This window comes from Macaca nemestrina, chromosome 15 (genome assembly GCF_043159975.1).
Source record: "Macaca nemestrina isolate mMacNem1 chromosome 15, mMacNem.hap1, whole genome shotgun sequence".
Taxonomy (NCBI): domain Eukaryota; kingdom Metazoa; phylum Chordata; class Mammalia; order Primates; family Cercopithecidae; genus Macaca; species Macaca nemestrina.
In genome coordinates, this window is record NC_092139.1 from 87,796,171 (window position 1) to 87,811,803 (window position 15,633).

At 49.2% G+C, this 15,633-nt stretch overlaps 1 protein-coding gene across 3 annotated transcripts in view; it reads left to right on the plus strand.

The window, feature by feature from the left end:
• LOC105480662 (ubiquitin conjugating enzyme E2 L3) overlaps positions 1-15,633 on the plus strand; it is a 55,669-nt gene that overhangs the window by 16,590 nt on the left and 23,446 nt on the right. For 2 of the 3 annotated variants that reach the window (XM_011739751.2, XM_071080053.1), the window contains exon 2: positions 11,094-11,189. The exons of the other annotated variant lie outside the window; for it this stretch is intronic. In XM_011739751.2, coding sequence (XP_011738053.1) covers positions 11,094-11,189 — 96 coding nt within the window. The remainder of the gene's footprint in view (positions 1-11,093; positions 11,190-15,633) is intronic. 3 annotated transcript variants of the gene reach the window in all.

Below are 15,633 nucleotides of genomic sequence, written 5' to 3' on the forward strand. Positions count from 1 at the left end.
GAGGTTGCAGTGAGCTGAGATCACACCACTGCACTCCAGCCTGGGTGACGGAGCGAGACTTCATCTCAAAACAAACAAACAAACAAACAAACAAACAAAAGGTTCAGAACAATGTCTGGGTTTCGGTGCCTGTAGACTTGTTGTAGTCAGAGGTTTTTTTCCATGTGCTTAGCTCAGTGGGAGGTTTTAGTCCTTTTAGGAGCTTGTTTCTAGCTGTAGAAACGACACTGCATTCATCAAGGCCCCAGTTTTTTCCTTGCCAAGAGACTGAGTGATATGAATGTGGTGGTTTTTTTTTTTTTTTTTTTTTTTTTTTTTTTTTTTTTGCGCGATGGAGTCTCACTGTGTCACCTAGGCTGGAGTGCAATGGTACGATCTCGGCTCACTGCAACCTCCGCTTCCCGGGTTCAAGCTATTCTCCTACCTCAGCCTCCCGAGTAGCTGGGATTACAGGCATGCACCAGGACTCCTGGCTAATTTTTGTAGTTTTTTTGTTTTTTTGTACAGAGTTTCACTCTTGTTGCCCAGCCTGGAGTGCAATGGCGCCATCTCGGCTCACCGCAACCTCTGCCTCTGCCTCCCGGGTTCAAGTGATTCTCCTGCCTCAGCCACCCGAGTAGCTGGGATTACAGGCGCGCGTCACCACGCCCAGTTAATTTTTTTATTTTTAGTGGACGAGGTTTCACCATGTTGGCCAGGCTGCTGTCGAACTCCTGACCTCAGGTTCCACCTGCCTCAGCCTCCCAAAGTGCTGGGATTACAGGTGTGAGCCACTGCGCCCCACCCTCAATATGGTGATTCTTAAGCAGAGCAGGGGTTACACATCACAGTCATCTGGGAGCACTCCCCACACAGAGGTACCCATCTTGTACTGGGGGATGATGCAATAAGCAAGTCCTAGATGGTGCCTAGGCACATCAGCTCTCCTTCCTTCTCCCCTGTACCCCTCTGACCCCTTCCGCTACCTCTCTGTATTTTAAACAGCCCCCAGGGGCTTGGCCAGGCACCCTGGCTGGAAAGTTCTGGCCCTGATGATGACTGCCCTGAGTTGGTAAACACTCCAGCTAAGCTGGCTTCCTTTCTGCTTCCCTAACGCCCCTGCTGGTTTCTGCCCTCCATGTCTCTGCATACACTTCCCACACATGGACACCTGTTCTCTAGCAGTTCTGTCTTCCCCCGTCTTTCAAGGCCCGTCTCAGAGCCTGTCTTCCATAAAGCTGTTCCCTCCACTGGTGTCTGCTAGACTTCCTCACTGTGACCTAAAGGTTCCTAGAGCAGCGTTTCTCAGTTCTTTTAACCCACCCTCAACAGCCAAGAAAAGTTGCCTTAAGCTTTACTTTCCTTTAAGGATATTACAGGCCTTTTGCCATTTAACAGATATAAAATGACACAGTAATATGGAATATGCTTGTTTACATTGCACCAGTGTCCTTGCATTGAAACTTTTTGCCCATAGCGCACTGCAGTGACATCTGAAGCATCCCTGACTGGCCCCCCTGGTTATTGCTCTGCACGTCTGTTCACCTGCTCCTGGCACTGACTTCAGAGGAGGCTCAAGAGAGTGTATAGTACGGTCCTGCCCAGTGCAGGTGGCTCCTTTCTGACATCCCCGGCCACTGGCAGCCCTGTCTGCCCCACCCATTTGAGTATCTATAGTGACATGATGACTGCTGCCCCAAGTCAGGGGGGTTGGACCACGCGGAGGTGGCATTTAAGAGTTTGGCACTGAGTCAAAAGCTGCCTGTGATAGTGAATACTTGCCCCAATTCTTTCTTTTTTACTCCTGTAGAAAGTTGAATCCTTTATAGGTAAACTTTTTAAATTAATTTGTTTTTCTTTTGAGGCGGAGTTTCACTCTTGTTGCCCAGGCTGGAGTGCAATGGTACGATCTTGGCTCACCGCAACCTCCTGCCTTCTGGGTTCAAGTGATTCTCCTGCCTCAGCCTCCTGAATAGCTGGAATTACAAGTGTGCGCCACCATGCCCGGCTAATTTTGTATTTTTAGTAGAGATGGGGTTTCTCCATGTTGGTCAGACTGGTCTCAAACTCCCGACCTCAGGTGATCCGCCCGCCTCAGCCTCCCAAAGTGCTGGGATTACAGGCATGAGCCACCGTGCCTGGCCTAAATTTTTTTTTTGTTTTGTTTTGTTTTTTTTTTGAGACAGAGTCTTGCTCTGTCACCCAGGCTGGAGTGCAGTGGCGTGATCTCAGCTCACTGCAACCTCCACCTCCCGGGTTCAAGCGATTCTTCTGCCTTAGCCTCCTGAATAGCTGAGACTACAGGCGTGCACCACCATACCTGGCTAATTTTTGTATTTTTAGTAGAGATGGGGTTTCACCATATTGACCAGGCTGGTATCGCACTCCTGACTTTGTGATCTGCACACTTTGGCCTCCCAAAGTGCTGGGATTACAGGCATGAGCCACCGTGCCTGGCCTAAATTTTTTTTTTGTTTTTCTTTTTTTTTTTTGAGACAGAGTCTTGCTCAGTCGCCCAGGCTGGAGTGCAGTGGTGCGATCTTGGCTCACTGCAAGCTCCGCCTCCCAGGTTCACACCATTCTCCTGCCTCAGCCTCCCGAATATCTGGGACTACAGGTGCCTACCACTACGCCCAGCTAATTTTTTTTGTTTGTATTTTTAGTAGACACGGGGTTTCACCGTGTTAGCCAGGATGGTCTTGATCTCCTGACCTCGTGATCCGCCTGTCTCGGCCTCCCAAAGTGCTGGGATTACAGGCATGAGCCACAGTGCCCGGCCCTGGCCTAAATTTTATTTTATTTTATTTTATTTTTATTTTTATTTTTATTTTTTGAGGCAAGGTCTCGCTCTGTCACCCAGACTGGAGTGCGGTGGCATGATCATGGCTTACTGCTTCCTGGATATCCTGGGCTCAGGCAGTCTTTCCGCTTCATTTTTGATTTTTTTGTAGAGATGAGGTCTTACTGTGTTTCCCAGGCTGATCTTCAACTCCTGACCTCAAGTGATTTTCCTGCTTCGGCATCCCAAAGTGCTGGGATTACAGGAGCACTTTGGGAGGTCAAGGTGGGCAGATCATTTGAGGTTAGGAGTTGGAGACCAGCCTGGCCAACATGGCAAAACCCCATCTCTACTAAAAGTACAAAAATGAGCTGGGCGTGGTGGTGCATGCCTGTAGGCCCGGCTACTCAGGAGGCTGAGGCATAAGAATCGCTTGAGCCTGGGAGGTGGAGGTTGGAGTGAGCTGAGATCATGCCTCTACACTCCAGCCTGGAGAGCGAGACTCCATCTCAAACAAACAAAAAACAACAAAATGTGAAACTACTGGCATAAGCCACTTCATCTAGCCAGCAGGTGAACTTTTTAACATTTGAAGACAGATGTGTGTCATCTTCACATCTCTTTAGGCCATAGGTTCCTGGTTCTTTTGATTGTTCCTGGTAGGACATGGTCCTTGCTGTTCTTGTCCTGAGCAGCCCTTATTTGATGTGGTCTTCTAAAGTACGATGTCCAGAACTGGACACAGCATTTGGCTCTGAATAGTTTAGGGTAGCCTGGACGTTAAACACTGCACAAACGATTGGTTAGCTAAACCAGTCAGTTTTTCACGCTGCTGCTAAGGTTCATGCCTTGTACTAGGTGAAAAATTAAGTGTTTGGAACCAAGTCCAGGTCTTTACTGGATCTCTAAAATATTTCATTCTGTGGCTTGGGGTGTTGTTTTGCTATCAAGGACCCTTAGAGGTTTAGTCTTTAAGCCTATACTCGTTCCTTCCCTGATATGTGGTACCTGACTACATCTCTCTCAGCCCACTTCTCACCAGGGTGACTTCAGGCCACCAGTTCTAAAGCCATTCGATTCTCCTCAGCTCTTCTTGATCCAGCCTTTCTTTATTTTGTACAGAAACATTGTAGTGGCTGTTGAGAGAAAGGAGCATCACTTTTAGCCAGGGCTTGGGGAGCTCCTTAGAGGAATGGGCATTTGAGAGAGGCTTTCAGTGATGAGCATGTTGGGGATGTGGGGCTGGTGATAGGCAGGACAGTTGGGGACATCCTTCCAGCAGACATCCTGGGGAAAGACATAGAGGGGGGAAATCACCAGGCTGACTTGGTAGGATTCTGCACACTGCTCATTTGGGTTGCACCAAAGAACTTTAGTTGGAAATATTGGATGGCAGGATTCCTACATATTTTGCAGGGGGAAGAGTCGTCTGGTGCTGTTGGATTTCTTTTCTTTTCTTGTTTCTTTTTCTTTTTTGAGACAGGGTCTTGCTCTGTTGACTAGGCTGAAGTATAGTGGCGCCATCATGGCTCACTGTACCCTCAACCTTTTGGGCTCAACTGGTCATCCCAAGTCAGCCTCCTGAGTAGCTGGGACCACAGGCATACATCACCACACCTGGCTAAGTTTTTAATTTTTGTAGAGATAGGGTCTTGCTATATTGCCCAGGCTTGTCTTGAGCTCCTGAGCTTAAGTGATCCTCCTGCCTTGACCTCCCAGTGTTGGGATTACAGATGTGAGCTACCGCCCCTGGCTCTTGGCCTAGATTTATTTTATTTATTTTATTTTTTTGAGACGGAGTCTCACTCTTTTGCCCAGGCTGGAGTGCAGTGGCATGATCTTGGCTCACCGCAACCTCCACCTCCCGGATTCAAGCGATTCTCCTGCCTCAGCCTCCTGAGTAGCTGGGACTACAGGTGTGCGCCACCACGCCCAGCTAATTTTTGTATTTTTAGTAGAGACAGGGTTTCACCATGTTGACCAGGCTGGTCTCGAATTCCTGACCTCAAGTAATCTGCCTGCCTCAGCCTCCCACAGTGTTGGGATTACAGGCTTGAGCCACTGCGCTTGGCCTTTTTTTTTTTTGAGACGGAGTCTCGCTCTGTCACCCAGGCTCAAGTGCAGTGGCGAGATCGCAGCTCACCACAACGTCCACCTCCTGGGTTCCAGTGATTCTCCATCCTCCCCCTCCCAAGTAGCTGGGGATACAGGAACCCGCCACTATGCCTGGCTAATTTTTGTATTTTTAATAGAGACGGGGTTTTACCATGTTGGCCAGCCTGCTCTCGAACTCCTGTCCACAAGTGATCCACCGCCTTACTTCCCAAAGCGTTGGGATTACAGGCGTGAGCCACTGTGCCGGCCTTTTTTTTTTTTTTTTTTTTTTTTTTGAGACGGAGTCTCACTCTGTTGCCCAGGCTGCAATGGTGCCATCTTGGTTCACTGCAAGCACCGCCTCCTGGATTCAAGTGATTTTCCTGCCTTAGCTTCTTGAGTAGCTGGGACTACAGGTGCGTGCCATCACACCTGGCTAATTTTTTGTATTTTTAGTGGAGATGGAGTTTCACTGTGTTAGCCAGGATTGTCTCCATCTCCTGACCTCGTGATCCACCCACCTAAGCCTCCCAAAGTGCTGGGGTTACAGGCGTGAACCACCGTGCCTGGCCTTTTTTTTTTTTTTTTTTTAGACAGAGTCTCGCTCCGTCGGCCAGGCTGGAGTTGGAGTACAGTATGCAATCTTGGCTCACTGCAACCTCTGCCCCACTGGTTCAAGCGGTTCTCATGCCTCAGCCTCCCAAGTAGCTGGAACTACAGGCATGCACCCCTATGCCTAGCTAATTTTTGTGTTTGTAGTAGAGATGGGGTTTCACCATGTTGGCCAGGCTGGTCTCAAACTCCTGGCCTTATGTGATCCACCTGCTTTGGCCTCCCAAAGTGCTGGGATTACAGGCATGAACCACCATGCCTAGCCCTGGCATAGATGTCTTTTTTTTTTTTTTTTTTTTTGAGACAGAGTCTAGCTCTGTCACCGGGCTGGAGTGCAGTGGTGCGATCTCGGCTCACTGCAACCTCTGACTCCCTGGTTCAAGCTCTTCTGCCTCAGCCTCCCGAGTAGCTGGGACTACAGGCACGTGCCACCATGTCCAGCTAATTTTTGTATTTTTAGTAGAGACGGGGTTTCACTATGTTGGCCAGGATGGTCTTGATCTCCTGACCTCATGATCCGCCCGCCTCGGCCTCCCAAAGTACTGGAATTACAGGCGTGAGCCACCGTGCCCAGCCTAGATTTCTTGATGAATGGCTCCTGATGGGTTCTGGAACCTGGCCTTGTGTGAGGATCATTTGGGGAGATTTTGAACGGTTTTCTAGGCTTCATTGTAGACCCCAAAAAGAAGCAAAAGAGAAACTTTGTTAACTGCTTTGCCAAGACGCAGGTGTGTACATCTGAACCGTGTGACTGAGCACTGGCTGTACACAGCAGTCTCCTGGTCTCCCATCTCCTCTCAGGACTTAGGTCGGTGGCCTTCTGCTGGGGCCCAGGGCCCATCTCTCCTGTTAATGCTTGCAGAGCTGTTAAGTAACCATCCCTCTCTGCCATGCTCCACACTTCGTCCTGGAGTGGGCATCGAGCTCTCTGGACTTGAGTTTGGGGTGTGGATGTTTTCCATTTTCAGGAGCTGGGTGGCACCCCTGGGCTCTTTCAGTTTCCCTCTATACACTGAAGTCTACTTGGGCTCAGAAGTGGACCTCATTCTAAGAAGCATTGCTCTCTTTCTCCTGCACCACCTGCCCTGGTTGGGAAGCCTGCTGTCCCCATCAAGAGAAGGAACATGTGAGCTGCCTGGCGCGCTTTCCCTTGAACTCTTCTCTCTCCATTTGTCAGCACTGCACCATCAGCCCTGAGCAGCTGATTTGGGCTGCTTCTTGCTCTGAGCAGAACTGAAACAAACCTTTGTGGGAGTGTTGTTTGTAAGCGTCTGTCATTCTTGGCTTTGGTCTTCCTAACTGTTCTAGAGCTGGGCTGCTCTTGTGGTTTTTATCAGGTCCTTTCTTCTGTCATTTGTAACATCCTTTTGAATTCCACTTCTTGGAGTTTACATTGGTTTCCTTCAATTCCTTCCCTAATTCTTCACTATCAGGACCATTCTCAGTTATCGGGGCACAGTTTTGCTTGAGGGTTTACAACCATCTTGAGGGTTTGAGTCATCTGGCCTTTTGAGTCTCATATATTCAGATGGAACTGATCTCTGAATGTTTCCGATTTTTCTTCTTCTTTCTTCTTCTTCCTTTTTTTGTTTTTGGAGATAGGATCTCACTCCAGTTGCCCTGGCTGGAGTGCAGTGGTTGTAATCTTGGCTCACTGCGTAGCCCTGACTGCCAGGGCTCAGGTGATTCTCCCACTTTTCATCTCTCAGCTTCCCAAGTAGCTGACACCACAGGCGCACACCACCATGCCTGGCTACTTTTTTTTATTTTTTATTTTTATTTATTTATTTTTGAGACAGAGTCTTTCTCTGTCACTCAGGCTAGTGTGCAGTGGCGCAATCTTGACTCACTACAACCTCCGCCTCCCCGGTTCAAGCAGTTCTCTGCCTCAGCCTCCCGAGTAGCTGGGATTATAGGTGCCTGCCACCACGCCCAGCTAATCTTTTGTATTTTTAGTAGAGATGGGCTTTCACCATCTTGGCCAGGCTGGTCTTGAACTCCTGCCCTCGTGATCTACCTGCCTTGGCCTCCTAAAGTGTTGGGATTACAGGCGTGAGCCACCGCGCCCAGGCTGTATTTTTTTTAGTAGAGACAGTGTTTTGCCGTGTTGGCCAGGCTGGTCTCGAATTCCTGGGCTCAAGCAGTCCACCCGCCTTGACCTCCCAAAATGCTGGGATTATAGGCGTGAACCACTGTGCCCGGCCTGAATTTATCTTCTTGAAGTTGTTTTCCTCAGTGGAGGCATGATTGGCATTTTGGGCTAAATGGTTTCTGTCCACAGGGCTGATCTTGTGCAGTGCAGGTCTTTTAGCATCCTGGCCGCTCATAGTGCCCGTGGTTCTCAGTGGAAGCTGTAGAGGACGTTGGGAAATTGGGGTGGGTTGGTCACAATGCCTGGCATCTGTCTCAGGGTAAGGAAGGGCCTGGGAGGCTCAAGTGCAGAGTCGTATCTGGATTCCCGCAACACGCTGTTGAGAAATTTTCTTCTATGGGATGCTCATCATTCTCTGAAGATGTCAGGGCCTGTTTGTTTGTTTGTTTGTTTGTTTGTCTGTCTGTTTCTCTCACTTCTACCTTATAATCAGTTCTTCCTTGTTGGTTAGAATTATGTAAAGGAGGTTGCCTCTTCTGTCTTTGGAGAGCTTAACTTGACGGCAAGGTAAGTTAGGAGTTTATCTGATAACCCTGCTTTGGATTCTCTGAGCTTCCCAACCCTGCTCTCATTAGCATCCTCAGGATTACCCGTTCTTCTTTCTGGCCAGGTGTGTGGCTCACTCCCATGGCAGTATTGCTTTTCTCTTTGTCTGTGGATCCCCTGGATCTCCTTGATCCCAAAGCACCAGTAAGTGTCCTTCCTGCACCCCTGCCCATAGTGCTCCTCACTGACTGCCTCCTCTCCTTTTTCTTGAGCAAGATACAGGTTTTCACTCTCGTGTTACAGTTGAGTTCCATCTTGCCATATTTTTGTAATTCTTGTGGAATTTACTTTGTGTTTATCACCCATACTTTTTTTTTTTTTGGGAGATAGTTTCGCTCTTGTCGCCCAAGCTGGAGTGCAGTGGTACGATCTTGGTTCTCTGCAACCTCTGCCTCCCGGGTTCGAGCGATTCTCCTACCTCAACCTCCCAAGTAGCTGGGATTACAAGTGCCCGCCACCACGCCCGGCTGATTTTTGTATTTTTAGTAGAAATGGGGTTTCACCATGTTGGCCAGGCTTGTCTTGAACTCCTGACCTTGGGTGATCCACCCACCTCGGTCTCCCAAAGTGCTGGGATTACAGACATGAGCCAGCGCACCCGGCCATTGCCCATACTTTATACCGTTGGAGTGTGGATTTTTGAAACCATAAACTATTTACAGATGATTTTAAAATTTGTTTTCTCCCATAAATATTCACTGTTGTTTCTTCTTTTGTTAGTTGTCTAGTTTCAAAGTTCTATCTGGCATATTTTTTTCCTATCTGTATTTGGTTTAAAACATTTTGTTTGCTAGGACTCCAGCCTTAAGGGACATGCATGCTATATTCTGTCTTTAGCCAAGAATCTTAGTCTAGTGTCTTGAGCCAAGGTCAAAAAAGCCAAACATTGGAATTGTAGATATAGAAAATCCTTCCCACCCCAGATTCTTTTTTCCTCCCAAAGCCCCAGCTTCCCATCTACCCACCAACCTGGTCATTAAGCACATGTTTGAGCACCACTGTGAGCTAGGCCCTGGCAGGACCGGGGCTTCCTGATCCCTGCCCTCGTTGAGTTTACATTCTATTTGGAGAGTGGAAGGAGGTGGTAGTGTGGGTGTGAGATGTTTTCCCCTTCCTGAGTCTGCCCAGGCTTCATAATCCCCAGGGGAGCATTTCTGATGAGTGAGCAGGAGGACCAGGTAGCAGCTGGCGGGTTGGAGTGGTCCCTCAGGTTCCGTACCTCTTTATGCAGGGAAAGAGGGACCTCATGCAGGTGGAGAAGGGCCAGACCACTCCATTCCTCACTGCAGAAGGTTGCAGCCCATGCTGCTGACACCTCAGGGAGAAATAGATCCGTCATCTCTCCCAGCGGTGCCTCTTCTCACCACAGGCACAGCCTGTGAGAAATCCCTGTGTTCAAGATCCACCCACCCTTGCTGGACCAGAATTTCTGGGGCTCGGCCCAAGTCCAGGTGATCGTGGTGGGCAGATTAGGGTGACAGGCAGGAGCACCCTGTGGGGAGAAACTTGTGCCTGTTGCCTGCTATGAAGCACCAGTGTGTTCCACCTCTTCCGTGCGTTCATTCAGTGCGCACTCCCTCTCTGCTGCTCTGGGCCGGGCGCCCAGTACATCTTCCTACTCATAACCAGTAACCTGAACTCTGGTTCCCCCTTCCTTGCAAATTGTTTCCTTCCCTGCCTGTGTAGCCTCAGGGTGCCTTTTAAACTACCACTGTATGATGGAAGTATGAGCTTTTTGGGCTTGATGTGAGGGCTAATAGGGAGCCCCCATGCCACTTTGAGTTGAAGCACCATATAAGGAGGTTCTGGAGGGTGCTGGAGCTGGGCCAGAGGAAGCAGCCTGGCAAAGGAGGCAGGGCTTAGCTGGATGGTGCTCAGGCTGCAGAAGAGAAGGTGCCTGACAGGTGTGGAGGCAGCTGTTGTGCCACTGGATGGGAGGCCGGGCTGAGGCGGGTTAAGTGGCACTCGTGTGTCAAGAGTGGAGGAATGTTGGCGAGGCTGGTGTGCTGGCGGGAGGGCATGCTGGGTGGCTTGGGTTATAGCACCTGCCAGGCATTCACTGAGGTGTTGGAGGCAATGGGAAATGTCAGGCTGGCGCACAGTTGAAAAACAAGTGACAGTTCTGAAGACATCTCAGGCAGGACCCTGAAGTCGTGAAGTTGTGCTTTCTGGGTGAAGTGGCACTTGCTGCATTGACTGTTCATACACCAATAACCCCACATATTTGCAAGGGGTCCTGTTGCCCACAGCATGGCTTCCCCTTCCTTTTCTGCATTCTGGGTCTGTTTTGCAGCTGAGGAAACTGAGGCTCATTGAAGGTTTCCCGTCCCCACCCCACCCCCACTCCCACCCCAGTCCCAGACTGGATGGTTCTCTTTGCTGTGTGCCCATGTTGAGGTGGAGTCCTTCTGAAATCACACTTATAGCATTGGGTAGAAAACTGGATATGTGTTTGTGTCTGGTTTGTTCCCAGTCCCCAGTTTTATTCATCTTTAGGTTCTCAGCATCTGATGCATAATCAGTGCTTAATGAATCTTGATTGGAAGGTATCAGGTGTACAGCACCTCAGTATAGCTCCTGCCACGTGTCTGCCCTATGCAGGGTGCTGAGGGATTTAAACAGGCATGATGACCAACCCAAAGAGGAGGTGGTACATCCGCAGAAGCACAGTTCCCCCTGTCGTGTTTAGGGGGTTCACTGAGGTGGGGACTTGTCTTGGTCTGGGGCATGGGTAGAGGCAACGACCTTGCAGAGGGGACCGCCATGGCAGCTCCATGCCTCCTTAACCACTCCAAGCACAGTTTAGTCCTCACTCTCCAATTTTGACATTGGCATTGTTGGCACTTGGTTTAATTTGAGGGCATCAGGAGGGATCTTAATATGTGGTGCTTTCCCCTATTTGACACCCCTTTATGCTTTGTCAATCAACAGGAGCTTGAAGAAATCCGCAAATGTGGGATGAAAAACTTCCGTAACATCCAGGTTGATGAAGCTAATTTATTGACTTGGCAAGGGCTTATTGTTCCTGTGAGTATTGAACACTTCCACTTCCTACTAGATTATTCTTTAAGGTGATGTGTGTGCTGTTGGGCTTGTTTTTCTGCTCCTTAGTAGGCTCTTAGTCTAGGCAGCCAGCAGATGCACAGAAGTGGCTGTCGCTCTAGGGTGATAAGGTAGGGAGTGTAGCCTTGGGTCCTGAGTAGAGTCACATCTTGGCACTGGTTTTGTCAAATTCAGGGGCTCTTGAGCTTTGCAGATCTGTGGACACAGAGAAAAGGAGTGTGTCTGTGCTCCTGCTCTTTTCCTGGCTTCCCTGCGCCTGGCCTGATGGATCAGTAGGACCTTCGTCTCTGAGCTCCTTGGGAGGGGACAAGCATTGCCCTCTAGATATTTTGCTTTCTCTCTTGGTTTTGCATTCATGTCTCTAACCCTTTGGATACCTGTATTTTGGGCTTTATTCCTGGTCCCCTCCAACCTGTGCCTTCCATTTGTCTCAAGTCCCTTTTCCTAATTGCCCACATGTTCACCTCACCCCATGTCTTTTTCTGGGGCTTATGCCTCCAGAGTCTGCCCCCACAGCCCAGTTCCCCCGTCTCACAGACTTCTGCCTTCTGATGGGCTCAAGCCCCTCCTAACAATGGCCTTCCCTGGAACTTAGCACCCTCTTAGTGTCTACTCTTTTCTGCATCCTTTCATCCCCTCCCCTTCAAGAGGCTTATCTTATAATTAACTCCAGTTTGCAGTCCCCCTTCCTCTCCTGAAACCACATCACACCCAGCCCACGGGCTGCCCCCACTGTTGTCACACCTCTAGCTCGGTAGCGCTGGCGTCATGGCCTTTGCTTGCCTCCTGAGCTTTTAGAGCATGGGCAGCGTTCCAGGCCCCAGTCCTGTGACCAGCCTGCCACTCTCTCCTGTCTTGCCACTCCTTAGCCTCCTCACTCTTAAACATGGCTCTCGTTAGTCTCCTGCTGTTCTCCTGTTCTGTTTTGTCTCTGGGGACCCTACTACTTTCAGCATCATAGATGATTATGCTGGACGTGAAGGATTCCCACACCTGTCTCCATTCCTGCCTTCTCCCCGGAAGCTGCACCATCTCTCCACCAGGCAGCCTCACTTGGTCGTTGTGTAGCCTTCCAGCTACCCCAGCTCACAGCCTTGTCCTGTGTGAGTGCCCTCCTTTCCTGTTCTTCCTCATCCACTCACCTTCTTTCTTCCTTTTCTTTCCCACTTTGCACATCTGAGCCTTAGGCCCTTGCCCTGTGCCTAACCCTGTCCTGTATGTAATTTTTTCTCATGGATGGATTGGCTACTTTGCCAAAGCAGAGCATGGAACATGCTTCCTCCTATAGATGCTTCTTGATGCTGGTTATAAGGTCATGCCTTTTTTTTTTTTTTTAAAGTCCCTGAATTTGATCAGCAGTTATTGGATTTGTAGTTTATTTCCATAATCATTTGGATAACTAAGGAAAGATATGCTTTGTAATGATTTAGTATGCTCAGAATGTTTAAATCTGGGAGCTTCCAGTCTGATTTTGAAGATGAGTCCTTTAGATTTCTTTAGGCTTGATGGTGTTAGGGCTCAGGGCAAAGGGTATGGGTGGCAGAGACACCTCTGCATGGGAGAGGTTGGCCTGTGAGTACAGCCCTTGCCTACGCTAGGGACCTGAAGATGGCCGGGACCATCTGACATCTTGTCCCCTTTCTAATTGAGATTTTGTAGCCTACCAAGCAAAGAAGTGAACAGTTAATCTGTGGCTCTTTGGAAAATGATAAAAATGAATGGAATGGTTTTAAGTGGTAAGGCTTGGGCAGTCTGGCCCTGAGAGTTTAGTGGCCTGAGAGCCTGCTAGCCGGCTCCAAGGGTAGACTGCTGCTGGGCATGTTCTGCCCCAACTCATGCAAAGGCCTCACTCTGGTTTCACGCTGGCAGGGGCTGTGGAGCAGTGGGCTAAGATCTTAATAGGCCAAAGGTGGAGGCTGGCTGGTAGAATCCCAGTGCGCTTGGACTGAGGCTCTGGGGAGCTATCCAGGCCAAAGTTTTGCCTTGGAGACAGTAAGCCACAGTCAGGGCTGCTCTTGTGCCTGTGTATACCACTTCTTCTCGGTCCTCTCCATTGCTTTCTTCCAGGGCCCTAGGTTTGTATGAGGAGTGTTTCAACAAAGTCTTCTTCCTTCTCCAGAGCAGTTAAGACATTCTTAACATCTGACATCCCCAAGGTCCACACTTGTACCCCAACCTGGGCCTTAGGTCTTCCTGCATTGGACGGGCTGGGCCAGCATGGGAATCTACTATACAAATTCACCTGAGGTCTGCCCAGTTGGGATGAAAGCAGAGCCAGGTCGATGAAGGCATGGCAGCCCAGCCCTGGTCCTTAGTGGAAGGTGCTATCCTTGGGTAGCCACTTAGTGATTGCCCTGGTCGTAGTGCACAGAGGAGGGCAGGTGGGAGGGGAGGCTGGAGAGGTACTTCCTAGAGACTTCATTGTTGCCAACACAACTCAGGTCTATTCCCTTTAAACATTTGTTTTTCTGTAATTTTTTTTCATCGAAGATTCTAAGGTAACGTCTAAGGAAGAAAATATTACCCATAATCACATCATCAAGAAATTCAGTTATGTTTTGGGTATTGCCCTTTAGGAACTAGAGATATGGTGGTGAACCTTCTTGAAGCTTCTAGCCCAGTGAACGTGTTTACTCTTAACCTTCAGCATACTTCCACTCAGCCTTTTTTCATGCAGTTTTTTTTTTTTTAAATTGAGATGGAGCCTCACTCTGTCGCCAGGCTGGAGTGCAGTGGCATGATCTCTGGTCACTGCAACCTCTGCCTCCCGGATTGAAGCGATTCTCCTGCCTCAGCTTCCCAAGTAGCTGGAACCACAGGTGTGTGCCAGCACACCCAGCTAATTTTTGTATTTTTAGTAAAGACGGGGTTTCACTATGTTGTCCAGGATGGTCTTGGTCTCTTGACCTTGTGATCCACCCACTTCCGTCTCCCAAAGTGCTGGGATTACAGGCATGAGCCACTGCGCCCGGCCTTCATGCAGCTTTTAATAAACCATTTCATAACTTCATAATAATGTTTTGTTGTTTTGAGGCAGAGTTTTGTGCTAATCACCCAGGCTAGGGTGCAGTGGTGCCATCATGGCCCATTGCAGCCTTGAATTTCTGGGCTCAAGAAATCCTCCTGAGTAGCCAGGAATACAGGTGTGTGCCACCACACCCAGCCAATTTCTTTTCTTTTTTTTTTTTTTTGAGACAGAGTCTTGCTCTGTCGCCCAGGCTGGAGTGCAGTGGCATGATCTGGGCTCACTGCAAGCTCCCCCTCCCGGGTTCACGCCGTTCTCCTGCCTCAGCCTCTCTAGTAGCTGGGACTACAGGTGCCCGCCACCACGCCCGGCTAATTTTTTGTATTTTTTTAGTAGAGACAGGGCTTCACCGTGTTAGCCAGGATGGTCTCGATCTTCTGACCTCATGATCTGCCCGCCTTGGCCTCCCAAAGTACTGGGATTACAGGCGTGAGCCACTGCGCCCGGCCGCCAATTTCTTTTTATTTTATTCCATTTTATTTTATTTTTTGAAACAGTCTTACTCTGTCACCCAGTCTGGAGTGCGGTGGTGTGATTTCGGTTCACTGCAACCTCAGCCTCCTGGGTTCAAGTGATTCTTATACATCAGCCTCCCGAGTAACTGGGATTGCAGGTGTGCACCACCATGCCCAGCTAATTTTTGTTTTTGAGACAGAGTCTTGCTCTGTTGCCCGGGGTGGGGAGTGCAGTGATACGATCTCAGTTCTCTGCAACCTCCATCTTCTGGGTTCAAGCAGTTTTGGCTAATTTTTGTACTTTCGTGACTGGGTTTCTCCATGTTGGCCAGGCTGGTCTCGAACTCCCGACCTCAAGTGATCCACCCGCCTCAGCCTCCCAAAGTGCTGGGATTACAGGCATAAGCCATTGGGCCCATTCTATAACATCTTAAATTCCCACTGCAAAGGTTCCAGTTTGTCCATATCCTTCCTAACATTTGTTATTTTACTTTTTTTCTTCTTACGTTACAGCCATTCTAGTTGGTATGTAGTGCTGTCTCATTGTGGTTTTGATTTCCATTTTCTTCATACTAAGGATGTGTGGGTTTTGTTTGTTTGTTGTTTGTTTGTTTGTTTTGAGACAGGGTCTCACTTTGTTGTCCAGGCCAGAGTGCAGTAGCACGGTCTCGTCTCACTGCAACCTCTGCCTTCTGGGTTCAAGTGATTCTCCCACCTCAGCCTCCCGATTAGCTGGGACTACAAGTGTGTACCACCACAGGCAGCTAATTTTTGTATTTTTTGGTAGAGACAGGGTTTTACCCTGTTGGCCAGGCTGGTCTCGAACTCCCGACCTCAAGTGATCCCCCCGCCTCAGCTTCCCAAAGTGCTGGGATTACAGGCGTGAGTCACCGTGCCCGGCCTGATGCACTAACATTTTAAATTTTTT